The sequence below is a fragment of the Terrapene carolina genome, unplaced genomic scaffold (assembly GCF_002925995.2).
Source record: "Terrapene carolina triunguis isolate 2854851 unplaced genomic scaffold, T_m_triunguis-2.0 Scaffold199, whole genome shotgun sequence".
NCBI lineage: Eukaryota > Metazoa > Chordata > Testudines > Emydidae > Terrapene > Terrapene triunguis.
The window spans coordinates 4,175,826-4,187,697 of record NW_020664550.1 but is presented as its reverse complement, the minus strand read 5'-3'; the positions used below and the strand labels follow the sequence as shown (position 1 = coordinate 4,187,697).

General features: G+C 48.0%; 1 protein-coding gene across 3 annotated transcripts in view; it reads left to right on the top strand.

Annotated features, from left to right (window-relative positions):
- The window catches only part of LOC112109555 (forkhead box protein P4), an 89,125-nt gene that overhangs the window by 40,802 nt on the left and 36,451 nt on the right, over positions 1-11,872 (top strand). For all 3 annotated transcript variants that reach the window (XM_026655241.1, XM_026655240.1, XM_026655239.1), the window contains exons 3-4: positions 646-768; positions 3,383-3,469. In XM_026655241.1, the coding sequence (XP_026511026.1) occupies positions 646-768; positions 3,383-3,469 (210 nt within the window). The remainder of the gene's footprint in view (positions 1-645; positions 769-3,382; positions 3,470-11,872) is intronic.

The window sequence follows — 11,872 nt, the reverse complement described above, 5'->3', positions numbered from 1 at the left end:
AAAATCGAGCCCTTAGGCAATGACATCAGTGCTTGCAATTTTATCTGGCGATTCATGACGTTTGCTTAACACCTCGGCTCCTGGAATCATGTGATTACGTGAGAATCTCCACTTTCATTTAAAATGCAAGTAAGACACTAGCCTTCATGACTGTGGAGAAAAGCTTGAAAACATGACCCCCTTAAAGGCTCAAAACCAAGAAGGGAAATACCCCTTCCCCAAGGGAAAAAAACCCCTATATATTAAAAATCTCATGGCTCTTTTGGGCCTAACTCATGGCTTTTGAATGCTTGGTCTTGGCGATGCTGGCTACATTTTCAAATCCTCTCTGCTAGCTCTGGGACCCAAACCAGTTTTTGAGGGGTTTTGGAGCCGGGCTTAGCAGCCCTATATTGAGGGAGCATCATTCAGGGAACCCCATGTCTGATTTGACTTCAAAGTGGGTAGGACATTCCTAAAGCAGCCCCGGCCCAGCCTACCAAGTCTGGAATTTTGGGGAGGATTTTTAAGGGCCTGAGATGGAGGGGAAACTCTGTTTCAGCCTTAACGAGGGAGCGACGGAGCTTGTAGCTGTAGGTGAGAACTTCTTCCTGCGAACTCAGCGTGGGGTTGTGTTTAACGCGCTCTCGCTCTCTGTCTCCGCAGGTCCCTGTGTCTGTCGCTATGATGTCACCTCAGATGATCACGCCACAGCAGATGCAGCAGATCCTGTCTCCTCCCCAGCTCCAAGCTCTGCTGCAGCAGCAGCAGGCGATCATGCTGCAACAGGTAGGGCCAGCCTAGGCCTCCCTTCCTTCATGTACTCGATGAGGCCGGCTCACTGCGCTCTGCAGCCTTATAAAAAATAAAAATAATAAATAAATAATCCTTGCCCCATGCATGCAAATAGGGTCAGCGCTGGCCTGCACTCCACCCCATTCTCTCCAGTGACATTGGCCTCTGTGTAGGGTGAGGCTGGACCCCCTCTAAAACAGTCATGCAAGCAGCCTGGCCCTTTCCCTCTCTACGGCTGTCTCCAGTCCCCCATCTGGCTTGCCCTAGGGATCCCAACCACGTTGGCACCATGGAATGGGAAGAATTTTAATTTATCAATAATCCCACTGCAGCTGGATTCTGCTGCAGAGTCAAAATCCCTACAACAGCGTCTACATTAAAACCCGTTCAGGATTTGGTTTTCAGTGGGGAGAGGCCTGAGCCGAAGCCTGATGGGCGGGACCATTTGGATCTGGGGTCAGGCTTCGTGGCTCGCCCTTGTCTCTCTAGTGGGCCTCAAGCTTGACTGTGGACTCTCCCTGAGTTGGGGCAGGTGTTTGGATCCAGACCCAGACTTAGCAGCTCGGGTTCGTTCCTCGGAGTTGAGCTTTCTCTGCATTCCAGAACACACACACACACACACACACACACACACACACACACACACACACACACACACCCACACACACACACACACACACACACACACACACACACACACACACACACACACACACACACACACACACACACACACACACACACTGCAAAATGAGTGGAAAAAGAGGGGTGGAGGGAAAGAACTCCAAAACACAAGGACGTGGGTAAACATCTCCAGCTGGGGGGAAGGAGGGGGAGTACGAGAAATCCCACAAGCATCTTCCACACCCTTCTCTTGCCTTCTGTACCTGTTTACTCCAAACACGCTGATAAGGATTCAAGGTTGGCCCCAGGGAAAGAACAAAGGGTAAACACTAACCTGGGTGGAGTCCTTCTCTGAGCCTCTTTGGAGCCGGATAAAGAAACATGTTTGACTGCAAATTAAACAACCCAGGCCAGAATAGCTTGCATTCTCCACCAGAAGAAAACCAAACATCACACCTCTCACCTCTTGACCCAATGTTCTCGGAACCCTGTTCAACCAAGTTACAGAGACCTGGTTTTGATTGGCTTTCGGGTAAACAGCTTGGCTTTCCAAACCTGTTCCGCAGACAGAAAAAGAAAAGTTGCTGTTGTCAATCCCTGAGCTGATAACGGTTTCCCAGCATTCAGCAGAAGCCAAGGGTTTCCCGGCTTTGTGGATGCTTCTTTGTGGCTTTTATGGAAAACAAATCCATTGGGAACAGTTTATTTGGAGATGGGAGTGGGGGGAGGAGGGAATCTTAGAGCTGGAATTTACCTCTGCCTGAAAATCCAAAATATGGAACAAAAGCACCTTTTATCAGATGATCTTAAAGTGCATTACAAGCATTAATTAAGCTTCCTGTGTAGTTGTTGTTGTCCCCATTTTACAGATGGGTAAACTGAGCGGAAGTGGCTTTCTGGGGATAGAACCCACTTGTCCTGCCTCCTAGTCTCCTGCCCCAACTGCTGCTAGACCACCGCTCCTTCCAAAGTGAGAGCAGCCAGTCTAATCTGAAGGAAGAAGAGCAGTGTGCAATAGAAATAGTACTCAGAAAGGCGAGGAGTGCATTCTCGAGGCTTATACAAGCCAGAGGAAAGGGGGAAGAGACTTTCCTGTAGCACCCTCCCATCATCACCATAGTATTTCAGCCTCTCTGCCCCAACGCTAGCCATTATGAGTGAGTCACCTTTACTCATGGTGCTGTTTGTTCTGGGAACACGTCTCATTCTCCTTGATAGGCTGTTTTAATTTGACTGCTGCTGGGACCTGCACGTCAATCTCAGCCACACCCTTTGGCAAAGCATCGTGTGGGGTTTGGGGCGGCGGGGGGGGGGAGGAGACGAGACTTCTGCTGGCTAGAGCAGAAGGTTGGGAGTCAGGACTTCTGGGTTCCATTCCCTACAGTATCACAAGCTCACAGAGAGACCTTGACTAAGTCAGTCCACCTCCTCACACCTCACTTCCCCCCTCTAAAACGCAGATCACTAATTGCTGATACCTACGATAATACTGAATTAACTACATGTTTGTCGCTGCACCTAGCAAAATGGTGCCCTGACCTGATTGAGGCTTCTAGGCCCTACCCTAATACAAATGATGATTAATAATAAGCGAGGCTTAATTAGTATATGTAAAGGGCTTTGCGAGCTTCAAGTGAAAGACACTTGAGAAGGAGTATTATTATTATTTATTATTTATTATTAATTGTGAATTTTAATTATCCCAGGGAGTCAAAATCTTGATTGTGGGTCTCATGTCTACCGGGGAGTTGGGCAAAGAGCATCAGACTGCCAGTGCTATCTTTAAATAGCTGAAACGTTCTTTCACCTGACTTAGGAGCTGGGTATTTAAGCAAACCAACAAACATCGTGAGCCTGGCAGTAACATGGCCAGAGTTGGCAGCCTTGTGCTAAGCCCAGTTTAAGAACCTAAGTGGTTAGGCCTGGGCAGGATCTTCCGGCTGCCTCCCTGACGTGTGCTGCTTTCTGCTTTCCCTCCCCTCAGCTGCAGGAATACTACAAGAAGCAACAGGAGCAGCTTCACCTGCAGCTATTGACACAGCAGCAAGCCGGAAAGCAGCAACCCAAAGAGGTGAGCTCGCCCATACAGGTTCGGGGCACAGACGCAGGCACAGATCGGAACTGCTGCAAGCCAAAGGGGAGGGAAAAGGCGTGGCGTGTGTAAATCCTAGGGTAGCCCGCTGGCAGGCATGTCGGTGGAGGGGAGGGGCCCAGGGGATAGGGGCATATGGTTATGGAGTGGAGTGGATAAATGAGGTGCTATGGGGCTGGGAGGGTGGGGCAGCTGGACCTAAGCCACCTGGGACACCTTTTCTTGTGGTTACCCTATCATAAAATTCCACATCATACGCGTAACTCTGTAGCTCACAGTGCATCATTACTGGATGATGCATCTATAAAATATGCCTGGAGTGTGGGAGGTGATGAGGTCACTTGGGTGTGAGAGCAGCGGTGTCCATATGCCGTGTCCAACATAGGAACGTCTCTCCGTCGGGGAGCTCTCCGTACAGCCCGACCCACAGTCAATGTCGTGCCGGAGGCTTCTGTGCAAGTGGAATACGTTCAAGGGCCGTCAGCATTGTGCTTCCGCCCCTTCATCCAGGAGGGATCTTTTCAAGAAGATGAGAGGAAAAATCTTTTCTTTACCCCTCTCCCCCGTGAGTCCCTAAGAGCCAAGAGCTGAACCGCTGGAGTTGGCGACCATGAGCCATTTTCTCTGACTAATATTAGCTTGAGACAGAGAGGGAGAGTTGGAAAAACAAGGCACCAGGGAAAGGCTGAAATTCAGTGTGTTTGCGAGATGCCCCGTCCAACGAGACTCTTGAGCTGTGCCTGCACTTCACCTTGAGTGTTAGCAGCACTCGCGCGTCAGCCATTACCCATGTGACGAGCACCACTGCACTCAGGCGAGGAGTTTGTGTGTGGCCAGGCCTCAGGAGGAACACTTGAGTGAAAGGTGCACTGAAGACCAGGGCCTGGATGGGGTGGAGGTGACATTTGGAGGATGTGACACCCTAGCCCGGGTTAAGACTGTAGTAGTAATAGAGTACTCTTGTATTCCTGGCCCCCGTGGAGGCGGAAAGTGCTGGGTATCTGGCAAGGGAAGCCTGTTCTCCTGACATCCCCTGCCCAGTCTTGCAGTTTCGGATTAGTGAGGCTCAGACACTGGGGAGCTAATTATTGAATCTCTTTGAGATTTTATCCATGGCTAGTGACTGTCTCTCCATTTCCTATCTTCTTCTGCATAGTGGTTTGGGTCCATGTGAAAGGGACCAGAAGCATGCAGTGGGTGAGGTCGCAGCAGCTATGGGTCCCCCTGATCTGGGACACAAGCTCCCACAGGAAACCACCTTTTCCAGCTCTTGTTGGAACTCTTCCTTGTCGGTGGGGTGGGACACCTGTTTTGTTCCTTGATTGTGGCTGCCCACTTAAGTAGCCTTGTTAAGGCTTATCTAGACAAGGGGGAATATGCACTGGTATTATCTACTACCTCTAATGTGCTGTAATGCAAAGGGAGACAGTGTGGTCTAGTGAATAGGGCAGTGGATTGTGCCTGAAGTGACCTGGGTTCTATTCCTACTCTCTGCTTGCTGAGTGACCTTGGGTGAATCACTTCACCTCTTTCTCTCTCTCTCTCTCTCTCTTTCCCCACCTGTAAAATGAGCATAAGGCCTCCCTTTTGTATAGCGCTTGGAGATCTGCAGATGACAAACACAGTGTAAAAACTTGGTAGGTATTATTATTACAGGCACACTGCATTATTGAAAAATGGATCTTGCACTGGTGTGGTTAAAACCCAATAAGTTAGCAGGGTAAGTCGCATCAGTACAGCACATCTACACTGGGCATTTGCATCAATATTACAGTGCCATTGCAAAAACCAAACAAAATACCCAGTACAGACGACGCTTTGAACTTGTAATGTTTTGATGATAGATGTGGTTTCCACAGAGCATCTGCTGTTTCATCACCCACCTCTTGTGAGTACGGGTACGTCTAAACTGGAAGGGGAAAAGAAAAAAACCAGATCCACAGCAGTGAGTTTCAGAGCCCAGATCAGCTGACTTGGGCTATGGGGCTTGCATTACAGGGCTAAAAATAGCAGTGTAGACATTCCCACTTGGGCTGCAGCTCAGGCTCTGAGACCCGGCGAGAGGGTTGGTATCAGAGCCTGAGCTGGAACGTCTGCACTTCTATTTTTAGCCCCGTAGCCAAGTACCCCAAGCCAGAGTTGGTTGACCTGGGCTCTGAAACTCTCTGCCCCGAGGAGTGGGTGTGTTGGCAGTGTAGACGTACCCTAAGAGACAAAGGGCCCTTCAACACCCCCATATCCCTTCTCTCCTAAACGAGGCCATCCTTCCTAATTCTGGATCCCTGCTGTAATTGAGGTTCACAAGGACCTGGACATTATTAACCAGGATTGTTAAGGAATATTGAGTCAATCTTTAACCAAAGGGTAAAACTGAATTGATCAAACCTCTGTGTAAATCTGGATATGAGAATATACATATATAAATATGTTTTTGTTCCGATAACTTTTGGAATGAATCAATTTTTATGGCTTTTTTTTTTTCCTTAAAACTCCCAGAGAACTTTTTCCCCAGTTTCTTTAAACTATTAAAAAATGGATTTCCAAAACTGACATTTTTCAATTTGTGAAATCAAGTTTTCATTTTTCAGTTTTTGGGGGAGGGGAAAACCTACCACATGACTTCAGCTGACCCATCGAAAATGGCATTCGGAAAAGAAAAACCTTAAATAACTCTCAACCATCAAATAACAGAAAATGAGATAAACATCAAAAACTGTAAATGAAATTTTTTTGCTGAGAAATGGAAAATATTGAGAAAATCAGTTTTTGCACAAGCAAAAAAATTATTTTCAAAATCAGGCCATTTTGCAGGGAGAAGGGAAATCAAAAAATTTCCACCCGCTCTAAAACTACATCTTGGTTCTATCTGATAAGAAAGCATCTTAAGGTGATTGCAGGATAACTGTGTCACCAGGACCAGTAGGGTCCTGTGTGGGGATAAGAATCCTATTTGTCTTCATTCCTAGAATTCCCCTATCTATCTGGACTCACTCAACCTACCCCCATCTGGGGTGACAGCAGACTTCAGTTGTCTCATTTACTCCAGTTGAGGAGTATGAATGAAGGTTTAATCCATTAAAAGGCCCCTTGTCTCTTCTAGCTTGACGACCCAGTCTCTAAGAGTGGAAGAAGTAGAAAGAGAACAATGGTTAGAGGTGTAAGAAGGTGTCCATGTTAACCTAGTTCCATTGGGCCAAAAGCATCCTCAGAATAATGCCCATGGAGGCGATTGCCCTGTTGCCTTCTATGAAGAGGGCTCTTCACTGTGCATACTTGGTCACGCCAGGCACCACTGGCCTACGCAGTGCAATGGTATCCCCTGTAAGCGCTAACTCAATGAGAATGGGCAGAGGTCCAGGAAAAGCTGACCTGCCTCTCAGGAAGGTGTTTGGTGACAGCTGGCACGGAACCTGCTTTGGCCGTGATCTTGCTGGAGTTGAAAATTTAGAGCCACGTGCTCCTGTCTGATTGAAAACCTGCGGGGAAAGACTGATAGCCTGAGAAATCAGCTGGGCCCAAGGGCAGTGGAGTTGACACGTGGCTGTGCCGTCTAGTGTCCAACACCAGCCTAGATACAAACACCTGTAAGAGACCCAGTGTGGACACCTCACTGGTGAAGATGCAAAGCTTGTCTGCAATCACAAACCCCCACAGATGTGAGATGAAGCCCGCCCCACGCGTTACGTGCAGGTGGTTCTTGTATGCTCAGGAGTCCACTGAAGTGTGAATATTCTCCCCGCTCCGAGATGTCAGCCCATTGTGAGTTAGGCCTTGTCTACACTAGGAGGCTTTTGCCAGTATAGTGACACCGGTATAGCAATAATGGCACAACCCTCTACTGTTAGATCAGTATAAAAATGCTTAGGCTGGTATAGTTTGTCGATCTGTTGTGTCTGTGGGCTTTTACCAGCATAGCTAATCTAGTAACAAATCACACATAGCTATGCCAGGAACATCTGTAAGTGTAGACGAGCCCTTACTTTTGGGGTAACTTCTCCTTGGCACTGTTTGGTTTCACATGCTAGGATCTGGCAAGTTGCTGGCTTAGTGCTGGCTTGCTGGAACCATCCGTTGAATATTGCTACTCTGTTTATTCCTTATATTTCCATTAGTCCTGGTCTCTCATTTCATCTACAGTAGAACCTCAGAGTTCCGAACACCTCAGGAATGAAGGTTGTTCGTTACTCTGAAATGTTTGTAACTCTGAACAAAACGTTATGATTGTTATTTCAAAAGTTTACAACTGAACATTGGCTTAATACAACTTTGAAACTTTACTATGCAGAAGAAAAATACTGCTTTCCCTTTATTTTTTTTAGGCAAAGTGGAGAATTAAGTTAGTGGTAGGGGTTTATGGTTTGTGCGTCCTATACAGCATTGGCATTCTATTCCAGAAGGCCACTTTGAAAGTCTTCTCAGAATGGCTGAATTGTTAAATGCGTATTCTGTGTGTCTGAGGTTTGTTTCTCTTTTTTTTTTTTTTTTTTTAAAATGAAATAATTTGTCTTTATGTAGTATGGAACAAGGTTTGTTCTGGACTGCTCCCACATTTCTGGGACTGGATGACAAGGGATGGATCACTCAATAAATTGCCCTGTTCCGTTCACTCTCTCTGAAACACCTGGCGCTGGTCTCTGGCGAAAGACAGGATACTGAGCTAGGTGGACCATTGATCTGACCCAGCATGGCCATTCTTATTTTCTTATGTTATGTACAAGCCACATCTCTGTTGGCATCTGTGGGGAGCTTTTTGTTGGTCTCCTGCATAGGGGTTGCTTTTGCCCCATCTTTTGGTATGGCAAGGCCATGGGAATATATGCCCCATTCAGCAGCCCATCCCTGTTCAGCAAAGCACACACTTAACTTTGGGCATCTGCTCAAGTCCCCTTGACTTCAGCGAGACTCAGGGTATGTCTACACTACCGCGGTAGTTCGACGGCTGGCAATCGAACTTCCGGGTTCGATTTATCGCGTCTGGTCTGGACGCGATAATTCGAACCAGGAAGTGCTCGCCGTCGACTGCGGTACTCCACCTCAGCGAGAGGAGTACCGCGGAGTCGACGGGGGAGCCTGCCTGCCGCGTGTGGACCGCGGTAAATTCGAACTAAGGTATGTCGACTTCAGCTACGTTATTCACGTAGCTGAAGTTGCGTACCTTAGATCGAATTGGGGTGTTAGTGTAGACCAGGCCTTAGGGTATGTCTACATAGCCGACGCAGTGCTTTAACATGGCTGTGTAGTTGCGGCTCCAGCACTGTAATAAAACCAGCTCCGTGAGGGGAATTTCTGCCAGCACTGGGAGCAGAATTTTTTCAGTGGCTGTTTTTTCACCCCCCTGAGCGAAGAAAGTTTCAGCGCTGTAAGTGGCAGTGTAGACAAGGCCTTAGAAGTGAAATGTGGTTGAGTGATTTACTGAATGAGGCTGTACTTAAGTGTGTGTCTAAATGCTTTGTAGAATTGAGGCCTTAGGGCCTGAGCCAGTGACTGATCAAATCAATGGAAAGACTCCCATTGACTTCAATAGACTTTGACTCAGGCCCTTAAAGGAGAACCATAGAAATGTAAGGCTGAAAGAGGTCATCTAGTCGCTCCCCTTTATTGTTATAGCATTGACCTACAAGGTGGAGGGGTCAGACTTGATCCAAACTACGTCCTGGTGGCTGAAATATCCAGATATGCTCAAGAAACCCAAGAGGCTTAAATCTGCGTTTCCCAGAGCATCTTTTCCCATTGGCCACAGACATTATATTGCAGTGCCTCTACTGAGTTCTGGCAAAGGGCTCACCTAGGCATTTAACTCAGTTTAGAAAGCTGCTTATTGATTATTAATTAATGATCCAACAGGAATCGATGTCTTGTTGTTTTCTAAGGATTCCTTAAAATTAATACTGTTTTTGGGGGGGATTATTCAGTATATGCTAAGTAATCAAAGAGGTGCATGTGTATGGAAAAAGACTCTCCTAAACACCATGAAGCCTGCCTGCAAACGCAGCAAAGAGGTTTCCGAAGGGATCCCAATATGGAAAGGAGAGTTGCAGCAAGGAAAGGGCTCTGTACCAGTGCCCTGAGTGACCAACAAAAACAAGTTGGCTGGGAAAGGAAGAGCTTTGGAATTAAGGGCAAAGCGGATGTGTTAGGGATATTTTAAACTGGTCTGAGCACAAAGAATCGCAGCTTGGAAGTGGGCCTTGGGACCTGTTTCACGATCAATATACCACCTGGCAATGGTGCAGTTCACTCTTGTGCATAGGGCCAGCACCAGTCTGATGCCTCACTTAACATGGCAGGCACCTGTTGTCTTACAGCTGCATAAGTTGTGCATAGGCCATGGGGCGGTCCCCTTCTGAATAGAGATCGATTTCACAAAGTGAATCAGGGTGGCGGCCATTAAAAAGTCACCATTTGCCAACAGGAAGCACTTGGTGGTAAACTGTGAACTGTAAACATTGTTTGCCAAAAGGAAGGGGGAATAAATGCATTATCACAAATACCGCCATGTAGTAGCTGTTGGCCGGTGCGGTCTCCTTCATGGCAACCATGGTAGTATTTAATTATGAACCCCACTACAATGTTTGTAAACTGAGCGGCTTCTTTCCCTTCAATTGAGTTCATGGGTTAGTGTGGTGTGGCTCTAAGTTATCAACTTGTCTTCGGGTGTTGGGGGATCAGCAGGTGGGCATCTCTTTCTGCCTGGGTCTTTGTATTGTGCAATGAGGTTCAGAACAGGTAGCAGCCTGCCATGCAGGAGAGTTTCAGATCTCTGCAGGCGGAAGAGTGGAACCAGAGCATAGTTGGAAACCTCCTGAGGAGTGGGGGAAGAACAGGAAAAGAGGAGGATGGAGGAGAGCGCAGGAAAGCATGTCGGGACTATATCCTGTCCGGGCGGATGCAGTGATGTACCATATATATCTCTTCCAGAGGTCACTTGCAGTGACCTGAGGGATGGACCTTGGGAGTTCGAGATTTGAATACAGCAGAGTCTGCTGTCTCAATTTCCTTGTTTTGTACCAATGGGGTGAGAGCGAGCAGAGAGCGGTGGGTGAGTGCATGAGAGAGACCAGGTGTGCACACTGGAGGAAATCATGAGATGACCCTGTTGTCCAGCTGAGTCAGGAGTTGGGCTGGATTTTCCACCTCTCACATTGAAATAAGACTAAGGCGCCTCGTAATGCTGACCCTCCAAGCAAAGCTCTGAGTAGTTTTATTTTCATGGAGTGGGCAATTTACGGCATTCGTATACTCGCCGTGTTCCTCTTCTGCTTGGTAAGCGCAGGCAAAGCAGAAGTGATGTCCAGGCGGGTGTAATTTTCTTGCCACTGTCTTTTGACTCAAGGCTGCTCTAAACCGAGCCAGGGCAAGGGTAGACCCAGCAGTCCCTATTGTTACAAATTTGGTCCCTTTGTGCTTCCAAAGAACACGGGAGGGAGAGGGGGATTTTTGTTTCTTTTTTAAACGGCGTCGCCTCTCCAGCAGTGGCCCCTGTGTAGTGGCTGATATTGTACAGCTTGGCGGGGCGGGGGGAGGCAGCGCACAGGGATTGGCTGGCAAGTAACCTAGGCGTCAGATTAATGAAGTGCTCCTGTCAGTCCAGAGTGTCACGCCGAAACTCCTCTTGATGTGCTCATAAATCAAAGTGACGGCGCCTGTTACCCCAGTAGCTGCACCCACTCAGCTGCGTCTAATGTAAACAGAGTGCAGACAAAATGCGTTAAGGAACTCGGACCCCATTGCTGGGGAGGAGTATGGGGATCACAGGGGCGATGGGGAGGGACAGGATCCTGGATTGTTCCCTACTAGCCCCCCCCTTTCATCTCCCCACCCCCACAACACGAGAGAACGGAGCGCCCCAATGGGCGCTGGTGACTGGCAGAGTGCAGCTCAGGAATTACTTTCTTTGTGTTTGAGATTTTTATCGGTGGGCAGATAAGCTTCATACTTCATTGGTTCTATCAAGAGCGTGCCGCGGGTGACCTCTGAAAGTGAAAGTGTCCAGAGAAACCCACAGACTATGGCAGCCGCACATCTTGCGGTGGGGGAGGGAAGGGCACAAGCGGCCAGGCAACACCAGAAGGAAACTTTATTTTCCCTGGCAGAATGTATTACCCGCTCCCTACTGCTGTAGGAGGGAGCTGGAGGGATGTGGCTTGCTGGAGGGCAAAAGGGTGGGGGTAGAGGGTATAGCTGGGTGTGGGGGGGGCTATTTTTTTTTTGTTTGTCTTTTGCAGAATTTGTGCTATAAATAACGTATTTGCAACTAACCCACCTGATTTTTGGGCAGGGGAGGAGGCTGGGCTATTAGAAACCCTACATAAGAACGGCCATACTGGGTCAGACCAATGGCCCATGGAGCCCAGTATCCTGTCTTCCAAAAATGGCCGATGC